General features: G+C 37.4%; 1 protein-coding gene across 8 annotated transcripts in view; it reads right to left on the bottom strand.

Annotated features, from left to right (window-relative positions):
• Nucleotides 1-9,545: 9,545 nt before the first annotated feature.
• Nucleotides 9,546-23,746, bottom strand: part of Eya4 (EYA transcriptional coactivator and phosphatase 4) — a 272,014-nt gene continuing 257,813 nt past the window's right edge. For 4 of the 8 annotated variants that reach the window (XM_013516661.1, XM_013516663.1, XM_013516665.1 and 1 more), the window contains 4 exons: nucleotides 21,749-21,863; nucleotides 18,851-18,972; nucleotides 16,752-16,851; nucleotides 9,546-13,248 (listed from right to left, as the gene is read on the bottom strand). In XM_013516661.1, coding sequence (XP_013372115.1) covers nucleotides 13,047-13,248; nucleotides 16,752-16,851; nucleotides 18,851-18,972; nucleotides 21,749-21,863 — 539 coding nt within the window. In that variant the 3' untranslated portion in view covers nucleotides 9,546-13,046. Of the gene's footprint in view, nucleotides 13,249-16,750; nucleotides 16,852-16,889; nucleotides 16,991-18,850; nucleotides 18,973-21,748; nucleotides 21,864-23,746 lie in introns of all 8 variants that reach the window. The other 4 variants (XM_013516664.1, XM_013516666.1, XM_013516668.1 and 1 more) reach the window with 2 other exon arrangements.

Below are 23,746 nucleotides of genomic sequence, written 5' to 3'. Positions count from 1 at the left end.
CAAAGAAGGAGTATAAATGGTCCAGGAATTATGAAAAAATGTCCAGCATCTTAGGCCATTAGAAAAATGCAAATCAAAATAAAACTGGGATTCCATCTTCCTCCAGTAAAAATGGCTATTATCGAGAACTCAAAAAATAGTAAATGCTGGCAAAGTTGTGGGGAAAAAAGAACACTTTTATATGTTTGTGGAAATTTAAAAATATATATATATGTGTGTGTTTCACTAGTTAGATTCAGTGTTGATCTTATGGATAAATTTAATCTGATTCTCATCCAACTCTGGTTGCAACCAGAATTACAGAAAGAATTAAATAAGAATTAAGTTTGTGAACTTAGGTACCACTGAGGTACCATTACAATTTATATATATGTGTGTATATATATATATATATACATATATATATAAATTTACCGAGATGAATGTAATTATTACAGCAAAAATTATAAAAAGCAAAAATAAAAAATGTTTCTATAAAAGCATGGTATGTTTTTAGTGTGGGTGCACAAATGGAGACATTAGGGTTATGTGAAATATGGGAAAAGAAAAAAAATCTACACACTCAGTTCATTTTCTATGACATAATAAAATGCCTGAGATTGGGTACTTGATTAAGAAGAAGTGTAGCTCCCAGCTCCAGAGGTCTAAGGCCTGATATCAGCTTCTCATGATAGCCTCACTGTACATGGCATCATGAGCAGTAAACACAGGTTGCATAGCAAAATGAGAAGGGAGACAATGAGCTGAGGAAGCCTAACTCACTTTATAACAATCCATTCATGAGGTCACTGATCCAGTCCCTTGGGACCTAGCACCTTCTTGTGGCACAACACTAATCCCTTGGAGAGTGTTGCCCCCCGTTCCCTTCCACCAGGCTCTACCTCTTAAAGGTCCCACCGACTGTCATTCTCACCACATTGGTGTCCAAGCTTCCAGTTCATGAACTTCTGGTGGCCCATTCCATACCATACCCACATCATGGCACACTCGTACCCACTGTGTACACAGAATGATGGAGACTATGTGATTCAGCGTTGCTCTTTTTATTTGACATGTTGCTTGCTTACAAGTGGGTCTGTAATGAATCAGTGTAATACGTTAAAAAGTTTTTCCCAAAGAAACATTCAGATGTGGTCATATAATCTAACACCCAGTTAGCTAAGTTTGTTCTAAACTTTATTTTGCAGAAAATTAGTGATGTGGTCACAGGGTAGAAGGTGACGTAGGAGAAATAGAAGGGGCACTGAGATTCTAATTTCTCAAGAGAGATGGCCAAATTGTGGGGTGACTTAGAGGGAGGTGCCAGGATTCATCCAGAGCACCATAATTTAGAAAGGGGAGACAATTTAAAGTAACAATTTTAGACCATTTAAAGATTATTTTAAAGCTCTAGTTCTTCCCTTCCATGTCTTTTCCAGCCCTAAAAGTTTTTGCCAGTGTGTGGGTGGACCGGCAGATCTAGAGAGAGTGATGCTGGGTGGGTGGGGGACAAAACCACTTTACAGACTTTGGGTGACAGTCTGTAATCCCCTTCATTCTCCCTCGCATTGATTAGAGAGCACACTTTGGACTGCTGTCTCCAAAAATAAACATTTCCAAACAAATACATAATAGTGTGCATTCTCTTGGCTGCAAATGACAGAAACCAAAGTCAGATAAGGTTCAGGGAGAGAAAAAAGAAAGATTTTGGTGCACAAATTGAGAAAAATATCAATCCATGATTGTCACATGGAAGTTCTGTCTTCCAACACACTAAAACTAAATCTGTGACATCACCAGTGCTGGGTGTCTCAGCTCTGTCTCCTACTAGTTGGCTTCTTATTCACATACTCTCCCAATATGGGAGGAAAGATGCTCCTGTCACTGCACATGGATGTAGCCACCACAGCTCCTGATCCCAGAAAGATATCATTTCAGGGCGGGGGGTAAATGTCATAGGTTATATTTTCATAAGTCCAGGTTAGGTCCTGTACCCATCTTTTAACAAATTATCATGGGAAATAGGATAAAGTATGCCAATTAAGTCTCATACTCATCCTTTTTTTTTCTTTTTCTTTGTCTTTTTTGAGACAGGGTCTCACTCTGCAGTTCAGGCTGGACTTGAGCTCACTTTATAGCCCAGGCTGGTCTCGAACTCACAACGATCCTCCTGTCTCAGCCTCCTGAGTGCTGGAATTACAAGTGTGCACCACCACTCCCAGCTCTCATACCCATCCTTAGACAAATAAATTACTATAGCAAATAGGACGAGTTATGTTTATAACTGTAGTTGAACCTTGTGTCTAGAAGTAAGGTGGTTTCCTAAAAAAGGAGATATCTAGTACATAAAATAAGTTAGTTATGTTTGTTATAATGCTATTGAAATGGTAACTGTATGAATAAAAAAAATTCTAAATCAGATATCTTATGAGGGGGTCAATATCAAGAATGATCAATTCAACAATCACAGAAGTTTTAAAACAGGCAAAGAATTTAGACATTCTTCCAAAGATATGCAAATGGACAATAAACCAGAATGGTTACAAAACTGCAAACCAAAACCACAATAAAATATCACCTTACGCCCATGAAGATGGTAACTCAAAGAAAGAAACAAAGAAACAAAGAAAAAAAACAAAGAAAGAAAGAAGGAAAAGAAAGGGAAGAAAGGAAGGAAGAGAAAGAAAGAGAAAGAAAGAAAGAAAGAAAGAAAGAAAGAAAGAAAGAAAGAAAGAAAGAAAGAAAGGAAGGAAGGAAGGAAGAAAAGAAAGAAAGAAAGAAAGAAAGAAAGAAAGAAAGAAAGAAAGAAAGAAAGAAAGAAAGAAAGAGAGAGAGAGAGAGAGAGAAAGAGAGAAAGAGAGAAAGAAAGAAAGAGAGAAAGAAAGACAAAAGCCAGTATTGGTGCAGTCATGGAAAATAATTTTTGAACACTTGTGAGCTATTGGTGGATGTGTCTAGTGATATATGTCATGGAAAACAGTGTGGCAACTCTTCAGAACATTAAAAATGGAATTAACAGCGGATGCAGGAATTCTTTCTGGATAGATATCCAAAGAGTTGGGGGGGAATTCAGAGATGTTTCTATAATCATAGTACTGTTATTTTCAATAGTTAGAAATTAGAAGCAACCTAATTGCCCATGAAAAAATAAATGTATCATCAAAATGTAGTATAGCACACAATGCAGTAATATTCAGCCTTAAAGAGGAAAGAAATATTGATACAGGCTACAACAAGGACAAACTTTGTGGTCATCAAGTTAAAAGAAATAAACAGACACAAATAAAAAGGCAGAACTCTGCATCTACAGCCAAACTCTTAGAGACAGAAAGCAGACTGGTGGTTATCAGGAGTAAGGGGAAGAGAAAGAGGGAATGAATGTTCAGTGGGTACAAAATTTCAGCAAAATGAAAGAGTTCTGCAGACGGCTGTTGGTGATGATTGCACAAACGAACGTGCTTAATACCGCTGATGGCACACTTGAAAATGGGCAAGACAGTAACTTTTACCTTAATTTTACTGAAGCTTTAGAACCCGTGTGCATTATAGAATTTTAGGAAAGATATAAAGCTGGTCAAGATTTTGTAAAACTATATTCTGCTCTTGCACACTTTATGAACTTCTTGGACACATGTTCCACACAGCGCCCGCTGGGGTTTGTGTTCCCCATATGACGCAGCCCCAGAACCTTCCTACTTCCCACTCTGGTCGAAAGCCTGTCTGGGACCCTCCTTGGCACCATGAGGTCAAGATGTGTACAAGCCACTTGTGCTGAGACCTGTTGACATGTATGTTGTACCCAGGGATGGTGATTTTAAAAAAAGGAATCTGGAAAATGTGTTCTCACTTAAATCCTAAACAAGACAGGAGCTTAAATTGGGGAGCTATATCCTGGGTCTTCACAAAGGGCTGGGGATAATTGCAATGCCAAGCCAAATCACCAGGCAAGGATATATCACTTAGCTCCAAAAATAAGATTTCTACTGCATGAGGGCCATTTCTCACAAAGGCAAGACAGGAGTGACTTGGATGGCATTTGTTTCTATGGGCAGAGATTACAGTTCACTCCTTAGCTCTCAGCTGCACCTGCTTTTTTTCCTTAGATCCTCATTTTACCAGCTCAGAGCAGCTGAACTGTAGTAAATGGACAGCAGGCACACTGCAAGGAGCCAGCTTGGTAGTCCAGGTCATACCAAGCAACAGACCTGTATTCCAACTCTCTCTGTGTCACCTACAAATCAGATGGCCCGAGGAGACCAGTTAAATCATACAATGAAAATAACAATACATAATACTACCGACTCTCAGGAGTGGGATAAATGAGGTATCAAATCTTGGCATGGTGATGCACATTGTAATCCCAGCCCTCTGTGAGGCTGAGACAGGAAGTTCAATCCCAGCCCAGGCAATTTACCAAGACCCTGTCTCAAAAAAAAGGGAGTGGGGAGGGTGCTGAGAATGTAGCTCACTGTGAAGCCTCGAATTCAGTGGCCTTCCAAGAAAAACATGGTAAAATACAGTAAGCCCTTGTACTATTATTAGTCTCTTCCGATTTTAGCTTCCTTCCTCTTCCTTCTATCAGCCTGTTTTCTCTGGAGCCAGTTCCAAAGCTGTGATGAAAGCTACGATCAAGGCCTTACCACACTGCACATGCTCCCTTGGTCGCAGAGGTACCGTTTCTCTCTGTCCTGTGGACCCCGAGTGGATGAGTAAAACAATAGCAAAGGCTTCAGATATATAAAAGAAGATGCAGAGAGAAACATGTTTGCTCTGCCTAGACAGAAGCAAGGAAATTCTCCCCACCCCCACCATTTTGTACTGGGGATGAAACCCAAGACCTTCCAAATGAGCTACATCTTTAGGCTGTTTTTTTCATTTTGAGACATGGTTTTACTAAGTCACTACGTTGACCAGGTGAGGCTCAAATTTATGACATTCCTGCCTCAGCCCCTTTTTGACTCTTTAAAACCAGTTCTTCAGTCAAGCTTAGCTATATTGCCCAAAGTTTGTTGTAGTAGATTTTACTTTGGAAACCAGTGCATACTTGAAATTTGGAAACTATCCTTCTCACTTGTAAATCTTTGAAGTTTAGAAATGAAATTATACCAGTTTTTCTTAGACTTCTCTTCAGTGTCTCTCTGATTCACTCCTGCTGCTCCCATAACTGATGTGGAAGTAATTTCATGAACGGAATAGAATGCTTTTACAGGTGCGTGTCTGGCATTCATTTTACTTTTTATTCTCAAGCTAGAGCTTGCTGCCCACTCTCATAGAATAATTTATTCCATCATAACTTATTTTTTAATGATCACTATGTTTTTGAATGCATTAATCTGTCTAAGAGTAAGTGACTAAATCAGTCGTCATTCTGTTTTGGAGCTCCTTCTTTAACAGGTCTGCTTTCTTGGCCAATTCAATTAAGAGTGTTCTATTTGTTTCCTAGCTGATGTAAGCCAGCAATGGCTTACTTCATAGAGGCGTTCAAATTTCTTCAGGTTTGTAAATCTACATGCATTGCTAGTTTATCTTTACTATAAATTGGAATAAGGCAGAGGATGAGAAAAAACCTGATGCTAAGTCAACCGGCAACCTCAGATAATTTTCCATGGGTCTCTTATGTGTACATTCTAAGAGGGGTTATCAAAAATTATGGTTAAAATTTTGATTAATAAAAACACTGATTATAGTTAAAAACACAATGCCAAGAACTATAGGATAATTGTTCAAAATGAGAGAGAACATTTTGAATATTTTCAGGGAGATTAACGTCCCAGTATCTTTTACTTAAAGCTTTTTAAAATATAGTCATTTGTTGTACTGTTGATCCTCTTACTGATTAAACATTTACAATTTCTGTCAAATAACAACATTACAGTGTGTTTTCATCCACATTCTCTACTGAATTAGGCACTTCTGGCTTTTCCCAAAGTCAAAATGACCACACAAAGTAAAAGTTTTGAACTGACTCAGAACTTCTAGGCAGTCACAGTAGTAACTGAAGATATTCAGGAAAGAGGACTCCCAGAACTGCTTCAGAAACCAGCAAGAACAACAGGAGAAGTGTGTTCCCAAATGGGGTAATATTCTGAGGGGAATTAACGGCTGTGTGTCTTTTACTGAAGTGTTAAAAATTTAAACACCATATGTTTGAATCAGAACTTGTATGTCACTGGTGCCATTTAAGTTTGCATAGATGGTAAATGCTTTCTGAATGACTAAGGAATATGATTTGATTTAATTACTTTGGATTTCGTGTAGTGCTCTCAGAGTAACTCAGTTGTGGTCTGGTATTTTAGCAAAAAACCTTACAAGCTGCCACAAATCCAGCTGCGTAGTGGACAACTCTACTTTTTGGCCCAATTAATTCCAAAATGACATTTTTATTTCTATATTTTTACTTTTTTAAACTTTTATTACTATATGTTCACAGAACATAGTGAGTATGCTCACTGTAGGGGATTAATACATGTATATAATGCATTTCGGTTCTCTTCTTTGTCCCCCTTTCCCTCCACACCCCTTTTATTTCTCCAGCATCAGATTGATTTATTTATCTTCTAATACCTTATAAAGTTACTTGTCGTATCTACAGATTGAAAACCAGATGAATGAGCCAAGGAACATATAAAACATATAAGACAATGGTACTAAATCAAATTAACATTTTAAAATACTGGACTCAATATCTCTTTTTAAAAGCAAGGTTAGCAAGCACACTAAAACAGCAATCAGAATCTTTTTCTTCTTTGCGTTTTTGGTCTCCTGAGAACTGCACTCCTGTGCAGACTGCCCAAGCCAGACACCTGGAGGTCAGGCTGGGTGTGCCGGACAACATGAGCAGGAGCAGCAACAGCTGCTGATTTATAATTATTGTGGACACATTAGTTTCTTTAAATCTGTGTGCTTCTTTCCACGTTTGTGAACATCGCCTCTTCCAGGAATCCCTCTATGACTCTTTGCCAGCCTGTGCCAGGCTCTTAGGTCCTTCACAGTGTGGCCAGGGGAACTATTACAAAGCAGAAAGCTAGATGCATGAATCCTCTCTTTTCTGATCCTCTCACTTGACACCTACTGATCACAGAATATAATAAAATCTCAACATAGTATTAAAAACATTCATGATCTGGCCTTGTTTAGTTTTTGGACTCATTTCTTACTAGTCACTGCTCACTGAAACCAGGATTATTTGCAATTCCTAAACTATACCAACCCTTCCTTCTACTTCTACTTTGTACAGATGCTACCAGTCCTGTCCCCTTCCCGTGACTTTCTTCCTTTTGTCCTTCAAGGTGCAGTGTGGGAATCTTCATCTCAAGGACTCTTCCTCTTCCTCTGGTTCAGGGCCTCCACAAGCAGTTCACCATGCAACCATGCTTCCACTGGGCTCCCGCCCTCTCTGTGGTGCTGCTGTAGAGATTTACTAGGTGCTTCCTCTTGATCCATAACTAGTCTTTTTCACTGAAGACTTGGCTGAGAATTCATATGATTTCTTAATAGCAGCTGCCATACACAAAAGATAATACCATGCTAGCATAAGACAATGTAGCCTCAGAGACAGTGTTGGGAAGACCAATCAAAAATATTTGTTAGAAGGGAAACTATCTGGCTTGTATGAGTAATCAGAGTGTCAGCGATTCTTTAGCGTATTATACTTGATCATTTATTCCACATGTGTGCTCATGTAGTCCCTGGAGAGCTCTGGACAAACTCAGACTAGTCAGGACTACTATGCTCATTTAAAGTTAGGACTTGGGCACAGTGAACATGCTCCCCTTGCTGTTCTGAGGCAGCATCCTTGCCGGCCACAGTGCATTCCAAGGATTAACTCTGATCCAGTTAAGACTGACCAGGTAGTAGCTTGTGTATAAGAACAGTTATAGGAGGGCATCTGCTAATTGTTTTCTTAAATATAAAAACATGCATGGATATTAAATAATAGTTAGCTCTTCTTAATGAAGAGGAATAATTCACTTTTTTAATTTCAGGGACTTGGAATCATGAGTTCTAGAGCTTGCAGAGAGATCTGCTTTTTATAAGATATTTTTGTGGCTCTAAATAAAGTCACTAAATCTACTGATGTCACATATTTTTTAAAATAAAAAAGATAAGGATGCAACCGCTCCATCATTATGTTTGCTTTTATCCAGCAGCACATTCTCAGGTGATGAATAACCTCTTCGCAAACACATCTTTGCTTATGTCCATCCTTGCTTCTTTTTTTTCATAAATTAGCAGGTCATCGAACACTCTAGTAAGTTGTAATAACTCACATTATTTTCATCCAAACTTACCTGTATGTTTTCTTTTTTTCGCCAGCAGTGTAACTCTATCAGTGTAAGTCTCTTTAGCTTCTGATCATGGTCATATAAATGTTTTCCTGGCTTAAGCATTCATTTAACAAATACTCTGCATACCTAGTCTATGGGAGACACTTCTGTAAACAGCGGTTATATAGAAATGAATAAAACAAAACAAGCCTGTGTCTTCAGAGCATATATTGTCATAGGAGTGTCATATAAGATAAGCAAGGAGATACGCAATACGTTAGATAAATCTGAGGATTAAGCACAGTTTTATGGTAAAGTGGAGTCATGAAAAGTGCCAGGAAAGCACGTGTAATTTTATAGAGAGAGACCTACTCAGCCCAGAGGAGGCCTTTGAGGAAAGACCTGGCAGAAGCTCAGAACACAAGTGCTGCAGATGCCTGAATGGAACCCTTCTCATGCAGGAAGAAAGGCAAGTGCAGATGTCCTGCAGCAGGTGGGTGCAGGTGGCTGCCACGGATACAAAGGTCCCTGTTTGGTAGCAGGGAATCGACCGGAGTGAAACAGAAGAACATGAAGATGTGCAGCATCTGAGCCCTACGCCATTCTTGAAGGCCTTACACTCACTGCTTACACAGCATTCCACAGTGTTGTTTGTACTGGGTGAGTGGGAGGCCAGCTGCTAGAGACTTCTGGGACGAGGAGGGACAAGATCTCAGGACCACCCTGGCTAACGTGATGAGATACACTGACTGATAGGGTGTAAGGGCCACAGCAGGACATCCAGGGAGAGGCTTGTGTAGTGACCTAGGAGGGAAATGATGACAGTGATGGCCTGGGAGAAGTGAAGTATAACTGGACAGAAGCACAAGCCCTGGTTGGACATGGTGCTTGGAGAGGACCTTTCTTCTAAGCAGTTGAACTAAACAGGCGCTGGAGATACACTTGCTCGGAGTCCAGGGGAGAACAGGAACGTGATACATAGAAGTTAATGTTCTTCACAAACTCAACTTTCAAAAGTAAACAGGTGTAAGAGGGTATAAAGTCTACATAGTCAATTTATTTTAAGTGTATTCCTTGTATTCCTGTCAACCCTAGTTAATTTTGGTAGGGCATAAGGCTCGCTGTGCATCAGAATGTTGTCCCATACTTCTGCTCACATTTTGCTTATGTGGAGGGTAAATTTTAAAAACATTGCAAAAGAGCAGAAGCTGCTCTGACATTTGCCTCTGATTTGCATGTGAATGACAGATTTACAAAGAAAATCAGTACTATACACAAGATAATAAAGGAGCTGCTAAGTCCATTTCAGAAAAATACTCCTTTATTCTCTTGAAAGGTTCTTGTAAACTATAATCCATAGCTTATAACAGTCCGTTCACCTACAGGGAACACTTTAATGAATTGTGGCTACAATCTGCTTTCTACTTGAATAAAACCAGCTATATGTAAAAATCTATACAACTCATATCTTCTTAGTAAACCAGCCACTTTAAAGAGTTAGAAACATTTCACCGTGTCACATCCAAGTTGCCTTAATCACAAATTGTGCAATGTAGGCAAAGCAGAAACAACTACATACATCAACAGACCTAAATAAAAAATGTACATGATTCAGAATCATACTAAATATACACATAAAGACTCTACCAAATGGAAGGGTGAAGAAAATGAAAACATTTGCAAAGATATTTATTGAGAAATAGTAAAGATGTACATATTTTTACAGGCTTTTAATATTAATTTACATTTCTTTAAATTATGTAGGCCCCAATAATCTATACTTTACTAATACATAACAGAACCCCTTGACTTTGACTGTGAGATTTCCATAATGCTACCATAGTTGGGAGTCAAAATGCAACTTTGGCTCATGATGCTTACGTTTGTTTCAAAAGAAATACTAAATGCCATATTCACTGAGAATGTAGGCGTGTCACCATCAAATGTGCTTTATAAGAATGACTTCATAGTGGAGCATGCTGTTGACATTATTTTGAATCTCAGCTGATTGGAGACTGAAGAAAAAAACATGTTTAGAGACAGTTATTATTATTTCTTTGTGAATAAACTATATGATTCTACAATATTTTTGCCTCTGAATCTGATTTATACATTATTCAGGGATAGAGTGTCTTTGTCCTATGCTATAACGTCATAGACGGGCCACCTATCTTGTTACTAAAATTACATGGCCTTGGTATTTTTTAAGGTGCAACACAAGGTGGTTATCTTTCTGAGTAATAGACCAACTTTGTGTATTTAATAGTCAAAAATCCATTTTAGTTATAGAGGATTTTTCAAACTAGTTTACAATAAGGCACAATATTCCACATGAAAATAGAACTGGCAAAGAGCTAGTTTTTATTTGTCGGTTTGTTTTGTTTTTCTCACCAGAAAGGAAGAGGACTTTCTGCTCCTAAGTCGGGAAGCGAAGAGTTCTACTTTCAACATGCTTCAAGTCACATGGCCAAGCGGTGCCCATGGCTGATCGGCATCTGCCAAGCTGTTTTGTGCCAATGTCACATTCAAGTTTTTTAAACATATAACCAGAAATAAAGGTGTGTGTGTGTGTGTGTGTAAAGCAGCACTGGGAGAGGCTATCAGGCAGCTTCTTGGTATTTCTTTGTGCACCTGCACCTTTAGCAACGTAAAGAGGACTTGCTTACTTGATATAAAAACAGAATCAAAAATTTAGATGTAGTGCCACAATTCTGCCTTTTAAAGAAACTGGCTATTCAGCAACAATCATTTTTTAATTCACAGCAATAAATATTACAGATTTCAGTGTGCAAAAGTACTGAGAATAAGTTGCAACTCTTTAATTTTTTAAACCTATTTACAAACTAGAGATCAACAGAAGTATAAAATGTATTACTGATTTAGTAGTAATATTATAGAAAGAGTTCAACCATAATTTGCTTGCTGTATTACTTGGGGCAGAGGCAGCAGCATTTAAAGAATAAGGTTTATCTCATAAATATATGCAACTGGGATCTCATTATCTTTCTGCCCATCGTAAACATGGCCTCAGAAGTCACTGAAGAAATGCAGGTTGAGAGTCTGACAAAATTAAATTAAATTTCCATACTGCATGCGGTGATCTGTGAGACACACACTGACCTCTTTTGAACCTCAGAAGCCTCAGCTGATGGCCTATTGTGAACCTAGACACTGAATCATATCTGGACTCCAATATCCACATCATGCCATTTTAAATACACAGCTGCAGGCGCAGATTCCATTAGAATACTTTAGATCTCAAAGGCTTAAATTTCTACAAGGGAAATCATGTCATAGAAAATGGTAGGAGAACCTGTGTCATGTTCCCAACATGGGCTACACACCAAAAAAAAAAAAAAACAACATGCAAACACAACTATGACAGGCCCTCCCTGCAATGAATGTAGTCCATTACTCAGTAAAAGTACAGGCAAAAACCAACACACCCAGGTCTGTAATGTGGAGACCTTGGATTGATGTGTTAAGACGGAACCAGTGCTATTTCACTGCTGTCATTTGGTAAAGCTGCCAGACTCTGGCTCACTTGCTAATTCAGTTTTATGATGATGTTCTGGGTGAAACTGTCATAGACTCACTTCATTCCTTGGAAGCCATCTGATGCATCCGCCTTTCATGGCTGATGACACTTCATTTTCCCAAGTGGCATTGGGAATACACGTACTTACTTGTATTTTAAGGCATCTTCACTCAGTGTAAATTTTCATCTATGCCCACAGCATAGTCTAAAGATAGCTTGATTGATTTGGTTGGTAACTGGCAATAATTTTCATTTAAGATTCTTCTCTACCCAATTTCTATGGATCAAAAGTCTCAAACTCAGAACTGTGCAAGTTGTCATGAATATGGCTCTTAGTTTTCTTTAGTAAAACTGTAGAAAGAGTACTTGAGACTTCAGCATATATTTTACTTTCTAAATAAAGGTCCCACCGTTTCTCCCAAACTTTCTCCATATGATTGGATGCACAGATAGTTGCCTAATACAATTATTGGAATTATTAAGAATCCAAATAAAATACAAGCCTTTATTGCTACTAATGGTTTCTTTTTTTTGCAACAAATACTTGGTTTCTTTTTGATATAGTATTAAACTTTGAGAGCTTGAATTTTAAATTTGGTCATGTTAAGAACTAGTACAAACTTTTTTTGCTTTTCATTATCTACAGAGATTTTTTTTTTAAACCAAAGTTACATTGTAACACACGAATGCTGTCTTGTCTTTAAGGCACAACACATCAGTATGAACATTCTGTTTGCCAAACTTAGAAAAGAGACAATATTATATTCCCGTCTTCCCTCCCTTTCCCCTCCCCAACAAATGAAAGAAAAAATTGCATCCACTTTCAAAGTCAGCTGCTAGTAAAGTCACAGTAAATTATTTTCATCAATAATTTACACAAATTACAGGTTTAGAGAGGACTGTCCTTATACAGTCTGAGTGCATTCCAATTCAGATTTTCTGGGCTAGGTAGACTAAAGTCATATCCAAACCTCAGGGCTGAGAGGGTCTCCCATTTTGAGGAATGTTGTTGATCACCTTGTCACACGGAGCTCAAGTGTTGCTGCTTGGGAGAATTAAGAGTTCTTTGCTAAAGCTGTTAATTCCAGTTACGTCTCATTCCATGTGCACCAGCAACCTCCGCAAATTTTTTTTTTAAAAACCATTACCGTGTTGTAAATATAAGACCATAGAGTTTCCTTTCTGTAGCACTAAAGTTTCATTCCATTCAGCAATCTGAATTCTTCATTCTGGAATTCTCATTCCAAATATGATTTCATCCTTTAAGACAATTTATATGTGTAGAGCCAGAGGCACTGAATCACACATAAAAATTCAGTGTACTTGAAATACAAAAAAAAAAAAAAAAAAAAAAAAATGGATCTCCAGCTAGAGAATACAGTTACAAATACTCTAATTCCAGTGCCTGATGGAGAGCCAAGAGGTCCGAGTGACTTGATATCCTCCAAAAGGGCATGTTGTGCTGCGTGAGTAATAGAGAAGGAGGGTTGGGAGAGAGAAGGGGCAGGAATGAAGAACGGAGATCATAGCTATCATCTCAACGAAGCACCAGCGCACACAAGGATGCTCTGTCCACCCAGGTTCAAGGGAGGGAGTTTAATGGAGGGATGGTCATATCTGAAGGTTTTGCAGCACCAGGGTGGCACGGTCACAATCACAGAGAAATAGATCTGAACTGGATTTGAATGATATGAAAGCAAATACTGAGATTTCGTGGGCAGTTTAACCTTTACTCCACACGAATCTCACTACTAACATCAGCATCTGGGAAAGCCTGCGGGGAAGAAGACCCTGCCCGGCTGGCAGCAAGTTTTCATCAGCACATCTCTCCGTCTTTCAGTGACAAAACCGTAAACGTCCTGAGCACAGAATATTTTGTCTATGTGAGAGGAAGAAAGAGTGACTGCTCTCCTACATAAAAAAAAAATAACGCAAAGCTGTACTATCTCAAACAGGAAAAAATTGCGGGAATGATAACTTTCCTAATTGCCTGCAATAACCAATAACTTAAGCCAGTAGAGCTGATCTGATTTATTTCACTGGCATGGGATTTAGAGACAGTACTCTGGCATGGATTTTCAATGGGAGAGATATCGTTCCCAAGGGGATAAAATTGGCTTCTTGGGCGGTAAAAACTAAAAACCTTAGACATTGCAATGGTTTGTAGCCCTCCCGAGATAGACCGGTATCCAGTATATTTTTATGGCATTAAAATTTCATAGAAGGGGTGATGAGAAAATCTGTCTAAAAAGATCCTATTGGGAATGATAATAAAAAAGAAAAACCTTCACTATAGCAACTGACAAAACAAACGTGCTATCTGTAAATTTAAGCTGACACAAAATCTTCTAGAATATATACATATGGAATATTTTCATATATAATGGAAATACATATTACAAACAGACTTTTTATTTAAAAATTAAGCATACTTATGATTGCTATTGCTGTATGATAGCCACTAGTTACATGCGGCTAATGAACACTTGAAATATACCTAATCCAATTTATAATACAGCCTGAATTTCAAAAAACTTAAAACAGTAGCATCAAAAGAATATGGCTAACACAACAATAAATTTATATTAATTAGGTGTTGAGATGTAATATTTTGGCCAATAAAAATATTAATGTAGTATTAATGGGCCAATTAAAATACATTAAAATCATTCCTATCTATCTTTCATTACTTTTACTTAACATCACTCCTAGAAAATGTAAAAAATTACATACACATCTCACAATACATATTTCTTTTTTTTTTGTTTTGTTTTTGTTTTTGTTTTCTTTCTGGTACTGGGAACTGAACTCACGACCTTGCGCTTGCCAGGCAGGCGCTTTGCCACTGAGCTAAATCTCCAGCCCCCACAATACATATTTCTGTAAGAGAAATTCCTAAACTTTGATTTTTTTAAAAAATTTAGGTCAAATTAAAGCACAGCCTGGAAATTTACATTGAAGCCCCGCTATTTTTATTCAGCTCAGATCTATTTGTGATAATGAAACAGAATTCAGTATTTCTCCACATGCGATTACTGCTGCATCCCAAGAAAAGCATGCATTCTAGGCAATAGGGAAACCAGCCACCTGTATTTCCAAATAGAATTATAAGCCTTCACCATCACCAGAACCACACCTACATAAATGACCATTTCAAAATGGCATTCTAGCCAAGACTTTTATCCATTTGGAGTCAGCCTTTTTCTCCTGAAGTGTTAGGTGTAAAGCAGAAGGTATGCCAATAGTTTAGCTTTCCCACTATGGATGACTGCAGTAGACTTGATCAGTTTTCATTTTCAGAGGCACATACTGTTGTTGGAGAAGTAAATTTTAGTTGTCCTGAACTAGACAGATATGAATTTTCCATAGGCTAAACGCTGTGTAAGCGTTTGTAGGAGTGGTTGCACAGAAAACTCGCTACTTGCTGTGTGTAATTATGGTGGTGATATGAAAAATCAAGACCTCATGGACTCGGTACTGATGAACCGTAGAGGGCATTTCCACAGAGCGTGCTTGTGAGCACTTCCAGCTGGGGGTCAGGAATGCAGGTTGGTTGTCCTGCAGTGGCAGCCCTGACCTCATTCAGAACGTCGTTGGGGCCAGCGTGCCGTTTTGAGTCACTGACCCTGATAATTAACACCAAGGGTTTTCTGTGCTACCAGCTCTCTTCATGGCATGGGAAAACTTGGGGAGTCTCAAGTGTGACTGTCAGCAATGCCCCCAAACTTTCTAAAGTGGAATTGCTTTCTCTTCCTCCATTTTGTTTGTTCTGAATTTATCAGAAACATAAATCATTTCCTTTCCCTTTGTATCATAACTGTAAACTGTTCTGTGCAACTGCGCTGATATTTTTATAGAAGAGAACTTAGCTAAAATGTCAGTACATGTGCATGTTTGGTGATGTTTTTATTAGATGATGATTTAAATTGCTTCAATATAGTAAGGATAACATTCTTTCTATTAGAAACAATGTAAGGTGCTGTGTCATTGTTTGAAAATACTAAGTCATCCTTTTGCTTTGCTTTATAAATTCCATCGTTTATCTTGGCTACATGAGATGGTACTCTATCATCACTCACCAAAGGAATCAGTAAAGCTCAGCTGTGTTGTTGGATGGTCTTGCAGTGTGGGAGCCCAATCCTGTTATCATTCTTCTACTAATGTTGAACCAACCACTTAATGGTTTTTAACTGTCTTGGTTCTTTCTTCAGAAACAAGTGCCAGATAAAAAAAATCTATATGAATATGTAGGGTCTTTGAGATCACCTGAATATCTTCAGGGCCAGCTGCTTGGCTTTAGTCAAGTACCAATGGCTCATCAAAACACAGGAGACTCTTATGGAAGATCCAAGACACACTGGCACAAGAAGATCAGAACAATACATCCAGTTCCAATCGTGCTGGTTAAAATCTCTCTCAACAGTTTTTGCTTCAGCTAGTAAATGTACCAACAGCATTCCTCATCGTGGACCTACTTCTAGGTGATCACAAGGACCACACAGCCGGTGCGACTCACAGCCACTCACATGGTTTTTCTACGAGCTCATGAAATGTCTTTATCTTGTTAAATTTCATGGGCTTAACAGTAGTTTTTCCTCCACTTTTCTTACAGACCGCTGAGTTGCCTATATCTACATTCACTGCCTGTGTACATATATATATATGCATTTCATGCATTTTCATATACTCTGTATATATGTATAAAATATGTATTGATTATATATTTACTGCATCCACACAAGTAAATATAACAACTTTTCCTGCATTTTCTATCAAATTTCAGGCAAAAAAGGTTAGACTCCAAATGGTTTATTTCAATGTACGCGTCGACCTTCTCATGCTTTTACTGCTTTGCAACCATACATTTAAGTCATTTGTCAAGCTGCCATTGGACCAAACTACAGGAATGCAAACAAAAAGGCTTGCATTAGGAGTATCACACCAACATTGTTTTGAGACAGGTTACCTTTTTTGCTGCCTGTTCTTCTTCTACACCATCCCCAATTACAACATATACTACTTTTCTGCCAAACCTTTGCATTATTCGTTCAAAGCAACTTTCTTTTCCTGGAAGATAAATGAGATAAAGTTCAGAGCGAAGTTACCTGGTTAGCGGCATGCTCCTCATCTCGGCCATCTCCAACCACAACATAAGTTATGTTAGTGCCAAATCTGGATACTATACGCTCAAAACAGCTTTCCTTGCCTGAAAAACAATGCACTGCTTATTCTTCCAGCCATTGCTTTCATGAACCTAGAGATTCATAAAGTGTTACGTTCATGTCTCTTGAGTATCTCGAGCTAGCTTTCGACCTCTGAGTTTATGAACTCAACACACACTTTTGAATAACATAGGTTTTTTTCTAAGGGCAGATATGAAACAAGTATGTTTCACGCTTCAATAACATCAATGAGGTTACACTCTGACTTGCAGAAATTGTTAGTATGTTTCTGCAAGCATAAATTTTAATCATTTGTCAAGCAAAAATATTGGAGAAATATATGCAATCATGTCTTAACAACACGTTTGTTTAATTCTATAAATCAGTTGTGTTTAATTTATCTTAAATAGCATAGACAAAGTCGGCTGAATATATTATCATGGAAAACTGAAGTTTTGTCTCTAAGGAAATACATACTGAGATGTGCTTTCACTTGGATAAACAATTCCTTTCTTCAGGTGGGTGGGATTAGTATTTTCAGATTAATTACACCAAGGGTACTTTCCAATTGGGCCACAGCATAGAAAACACTAGCGTGTTCTGATTGTACAAGAGAATACCATGCTAGAGATCCTACATGGCCTTTTTCTTAAAATAAAAGCATTATTTGAACTTCATTCCTGGAATGTCTATGTACCGTGATTACTTTTGTGTTCATATCTCCAAAAAAATAATATTAAAAGGAAAAATGATTTTTTGATGAGATATAAAAAACTATTTGACCAATATAAAAATAATATTGTCTGCAAATAAAAGAAATATGTATTCTGTTATGTAATTACTTGAATTATCAAAAAGCAGAATCACATTATAAATATGAATTCTGCTAGCCCAGTTGTAAACATTTATACAAAAAAATGTATGACATTGGGATTTGGGTTCTGAGCTGTAGTGCACAGAACAATGTGGCATTTATTGTATAAAAGTTTGGCTGTCTTTAACTGTCCTCCGGAAACAGCTGCAAGCGGGGGCTCCTTTTGTCAGTGCCAGGGCAGGCTATTTTTGGTGGGAGATTTTAGGATTTTGAACTTGTCTTGTCAAGGTGCCAAAGCCTAAGTTTGTTGACCTTCAGGGCACATTACACAACCCATTAATTTTCCCAGGCATTTCCTTGACAGACAGTGGAATACATGTGCTGTTTTCTTTAACTCTTTCAAGATGGCAGAGCTTGACGGAGTTTGGTTTTTGAGTGTTTATTAGAAGTCCGAGCATGAAAAATCCATTTTAAATCAAAGATAATTATCTAAGTAAATAAGTAAGGTTGTAGCTCTTTGCTTGTTACTGAATATGTTTTGGAAATGCAGATTCCAGCCACTTATCTCTTATGAATATTTTGATTATGATTTCTCAATTAGCAACAATTGTACCTCTGATAAACCTCATTGTCTATGATACTGCTACTGTGCAGAGCTCAATTATGTTTTCTGACTCAAAACAGTTTTTATGCTTTCCTGGATGCTATTTGAATCTATTTGTGACTCCCTGGTAAGGCCAAAATTGTCTTTTTATCCTAAAGATTAATTCATATGAAGGACGCACTACTATACTAATTAGACTATTAAATATCACGGCTAGCGAGACTGAATATTAGTTACATAACATGTGTTATGAGCATGGATAAAGACTGCCCAGATGCTGAGTTCAGAATTTCATTGGCACCAGTTCTCAAATATTTCGCCCATGCACAATGAGTTACAGAAGATTCTGTGAGTTGAACTTTGCCCAATTTTACTTGTTCTAATACCAAAATCTCCATGGAAAGGGAACTACGCAGAGACATACATTAAGAAAATTCTCTGAACACAGACGTGAGTACATTCTGTTCAACGGTATAGTTTCCTTACCTATTTTAGTTGCACTGTAAATATTTTCAATGGGGAAAGCACCTCCTAAGCTATAGAGTAGAACTTTTGCAAGTGCTGGGATCAGTTGGGTTGTTGTTACTAAGACATTTACACAGTTACTCCTGAAATAGAGAGGAAACATATAAATGTGTGTGTTTTCTAACACGAAATAACTTTCAACAGCATAAAATGTAAGAATGTTTTCCAACAAACAACTTTGAATAGCACAACCTCAAAATTGTTGTCTTAAAATTCCATAATAAATGGTACTACTCAGTGTTCAGAAGTCCCTGCATCAACAGACATTTGTCAAATATTGGCAGATTATTAAGAAGGATGTACAAGCCATGATGATATTGTGACAAAGTTATGCATGCTATTTGAATCTACCTGAGACCCCAGAGATAATGCCAAAAGAGTATGTAATTTAATTTAATTTTGTCAAAATATCATTATGCTTTGTGCATTATTCTTAGTAATCTGCTGTAGTATTTTGTCAAAACAATGGTATTCAAAGTCACATGTAGATAAATGTTAGAGAACGAAAAGTTGCTTGAATAAAATGAATGGTTTTGAAATGAAGTTTGACCATTTCATTGTGACATTTGGAGTTCTATAATTTCTTTTTAAAAATTATGTACACTGTATATAACAAAAATTGTAAAAGAAAGACAAATATAAAAAAGAAAAATATTAGTAGTTTATTAGATATTCAAAGATAACTGCAAATTTGTCCATTGATAGTATTTCTGTTCATATTTAAGTTTTTCCTCATTAAGGTCATATTTGTTTTTTTTGTTGTTGTTTTGTTTGTTTTCTGGTGCCAGGAATCGAACTCATGACCTTGCACTTGCCAGGCAGGCGCTGTGCCACTGAGCTAAATCCCCAGCCCCATTAAGGTCATATTATACATGGAATTTTTTTTTCCTCTTTCTATCCCTCCCTCCCTTCCTGCCTGAGCTCTTTCTTTCATTTTGTGTACCATGAGTCTATTAGCTTACATATTATCTATAATTCCTTATCTTCAAGCAAAATGTGCACAAAATACACAGGTGGACAAACAGTATTTTTAAAGCTCAGTGTAGGTGGTTAGATGTCTTTTGTTGACTCAATATTATAAATAATGCTACTCTATTTTTTCTGTACCTTGGTTTATGACCTGTAATTTGCTGTGGTAGAATTAACATCACAGGCTAACTTAACTTTGCTAATGCCTGTGATACATAATTCAACAAGGTGTTTGCTTTTAGACCTTCCACTCGTTTTGTGAGAACTATCAATATGATAATATATGTGGATAATTTAGCAAATTCCAAACTATTTAACTATTCAACATATATACTGATTTCTTTTATACTGTTCCTTTCTTGTTATGAGTTTAGTGTTTTAAATCACATGTCCCTATAGTTGCTCTGAAGTCATCTATTTAATAAAAATATGTATTGATGTCATATAATATATTACCTTATATAATAACATTGTTTCTGTTTTACTACAAAACCTCTTTATAGGAATAATAAAGGGTGTTGACCTCATCCTCAGAGAAATGCACATTCTGCTACATGTCAGACACAATTTTGGAGGCTCAAGAACCACGTATCTGTTTTTCACACTTTTGGCTTCCATATTACTACTGAAAAAATCACAAGGCCGCAGGTTCCATTTTCAAACATATTTATTTGTTAAGCAATTCCTTACATGGACTTAGACCGTCTCTTCCAAGGCTTCCTACTCATTTATCATAATTCTCTCCTTTGTGGACAGAGATGTACACAGTTCATTTTTAGCCTAACATCTCAAACAGGTGAAACCAATGATTTGTTTCACACATGATTCTTCTGCAGACTGAACTTTCTGGCTCCTCCAGCTGCTCCCATTCTGTGGTTTCTATACCCAAATCCCCGTGTTTCCCACGCTCTGTCACAGCTCCCACGAGAATGTGGTACTGAACGTGGGCGGAGCACTCTGCCATGCTTCCCCAGTTGAACACTGCGCGCTGCGCACGGATTCTCCTGCCATTTGCTCTTTCTGCTATCAGCGTTGTCCCTGTTCTTGTCACAGGGTTGGAAGCCACATGCCGGATCTGACACATACACATTTACTTTTATGCTGTCCATACTGGATTCTCCTTTTACTCTGCCAAGCTTTCCAGTGGCTTGACTCAATTGGTGCAAATAATATCTCTTTCTCAGCATTGCTGTGTCATTCACTTGCTAAGTATGCCTTTATGTATTCATCTAACTCAGAAATAAAAGCATGGAATTGGAAAGTACAAAGATTAATCCCACTCATTAGCTATCACTTTTATACTATTTTGATATTACAGGTTTATATTACTTTATGAATTAGAATTTATAGGACAGGGTTTTTTTTTTTAACAACTTGTAAATCCATTTGATTTTATTATTTATTTTACCAAATCAGTATTTCACTGTTTAGTTCAAATAACACAAAATTTAGAAATTTTTCAAGATTTTGTTCTTGCTTTTCTAGTGCACTTAAATTCTGTATATTATCTTATAGTCTAAAAGACTTAAAATAAATATTCTTCTTATAAAATAAACATCTTGTTTTATTTTCTATCACCCCTGTACTTTGCCACCAATAGGGAGCTGTTTCCTCTTTCACTAGAAGTCATGTAATTTTTGCGTGGGAATTATCAGTAGTTAAAATGAAAGATAGGTAGGAAGATATAATCTCCTGATTATTCTGAGAAGCAGCATCCCCAAAACACACACAGACACACACACACACACACGCTAAAAATTAATGAACTCAATGAATTGCTCGGTCCTTTCAAACTCTTAATTGCCCAAGAATTAAAATATTTTTATCTATATTATATTAGACCTACATCTTCCATACATTTAATGTAGAGAAGGCAATGATCTCACTTACCTAGTACTAATAATTGATAAAGACTTAAGTGCATTTGTGAGCCAGGAATCTGTCAGGCCTTCGATCTCTGCCCTCAACTGCAGCCAGGCATCCCTCTTGGCAGGGCCAAGGAGTCCTGCAAAACCGAAGCACAAGGAAGGTCAGGAATGGTGTATTTTCTCAGGGAGTTCTAGCTCAGTGTTCTTTCTGTCTAGTATGGACAATTTTTATTTCCATTTAGACAGCAATGTGGACAGATGCAGACAGATTGATATTGATCCTTAGTTCCAGAAATGAGTTCCCACTCCTTCACTCAATGGATCCTCACTGAGCAAATTCTAAGGGTCAGGCGCTGAGCTAAACATGTGGAATACCACAGCATAACAATGGAAGAGTCGATCCAGTTATCCTGTCACAAAGCCCCGAATCTGCTGGAGTCAACAGTCAATTTACAACTCCCAGCCTGGGTCTCACTCCAAGATGCTACAACGTGGTAGGTGTAGACATGCAGTGGAGCTTGACCGGCCTAAGGACACAAGTATCAAGTGTGGCTCCCTGAAATTGCTTTGTCGCTTACTAATCACAATCCTCTCTATCTTGAACCAGTTAATGTTGGCGTTATCATATGTAGCTACTGGAATGCTTCTAAAACTAGTACTTCTAGGGATATTGTTTTATAAGAATAAGTTAAGAAGTGTTCAAGTCCCAGACAGCTGTAGACAATGATGGAAAGTTAAATTGATGTTATGATAAGAGAAGTAGGATGTTAATTTTTAATTTAAAAACATGTTGCTTTTGCTGTCATGGTAAAACAAGATGACACAAATCCATTCAAAAGGAAAGTTTTTTACTTGAAATGTATTTCAAAACACTGGTTGCACATACACATGTAGATGATCTTTTAAGTTAAAATTTATATTTTCTATCAAGTCTTATCTGTCCTCATTTCATAGAGCTGCTGATGTATGAGAGAAAATGAACTCCTCTGAGGTCATATAAACTTTTAAAGATACAAGACTATTTCTTAGCAACTTTGTTAAATGGAAAATAATGTAAATAATACCATGCAACAAGGAAATAATAACATTTGCAAGTGATACATATTTTCAGGTCTCTAGAAAGGGTATCAATTTTAAAGTTAAACATATTATCAGTAATTGATTTTTAACTTGATCACTTAACCATTTGATTTCATGAGAGTGTCTTGGAAATAGCATTAGAGTGAGTCAGGAGAGAAGAGTTCCTTTAGAACCTTAGACAAGGCAGGACTCTGCCATTTCCACAGGGCACAAATCCCTTTTAGTTCTAAGATTAATACTGTCCACAGTTCTAACTTTTTTGTTTCCTTATAGTCATTATCTATTGAGTATCCATTATGTGCTTTAATAGTAGGCAGACACAAGGTGACCTGACACACAGCGCACCCTAAGAATGTATATGGTGGATGTGATGCATAGTACAAAATTTATTATGTTGTATTCTATGACATACATGGGAATGTGCCCATGTGTAGTGTGCACGCATATTTAGCGGCATCATTTTATATTGGATCTGGTTTGTGCTCTTCAATTATCTTTCATTTTTGAAGAAAAGAGAAACATTCTGGGAGAAGAGTTTTATATGACTCAATAACTGATGTAAAGAATCATTTTTTTTTTCCCGGTACCAGGAATCGAACTCATGACCTTGCGCTTGCCAGGCAAGTGGTGTGCCACTGACCTAAATCCCCAGCCCCATAAAGAATCATTTTGACCTAAAATTCATCCTAATAACAGAGACCATTCAAGTTAGTTGTATCTAGAAACACATTCCAGATCACAGTTTCCATGCCACAGGTTTTGGTGTGACCTCTCATATATATGGATGGGCATTAAATGGTTTAGATAATGCCTATGGAGTATGTGAACTTTTAAAAGCCATGATCATCTTAGCCATATTTGTATGTGGTAAAGATATACAGTCAGAAAGCATACAAATTTTTAAAAAAGGTAATGTAGATGCATTCACCAGCTTCGAAGT

Source organism: Chinchilla lanigera, unplaced genomic scaffold (genome assembly GCF_000276665.1).
Source record: "Chinchilla lanigera isolate Chin_1 unplaced genomic scaffold, ChiLan1.0 scaffold00035, whole genome shotgun sequence".
Classification (NCBI taxonomy): domain Eukaryota; kingdom Metazoa; phylum Chordata; class Mammalia; order Rodentia; family Chinchillidae; genus Chinchilla; species Chinchilla lanigera.
Note: the sequence above shows the minus strand (reverse complement) of the source record. Positions and strands in the feature narration are given on the sequence as shown.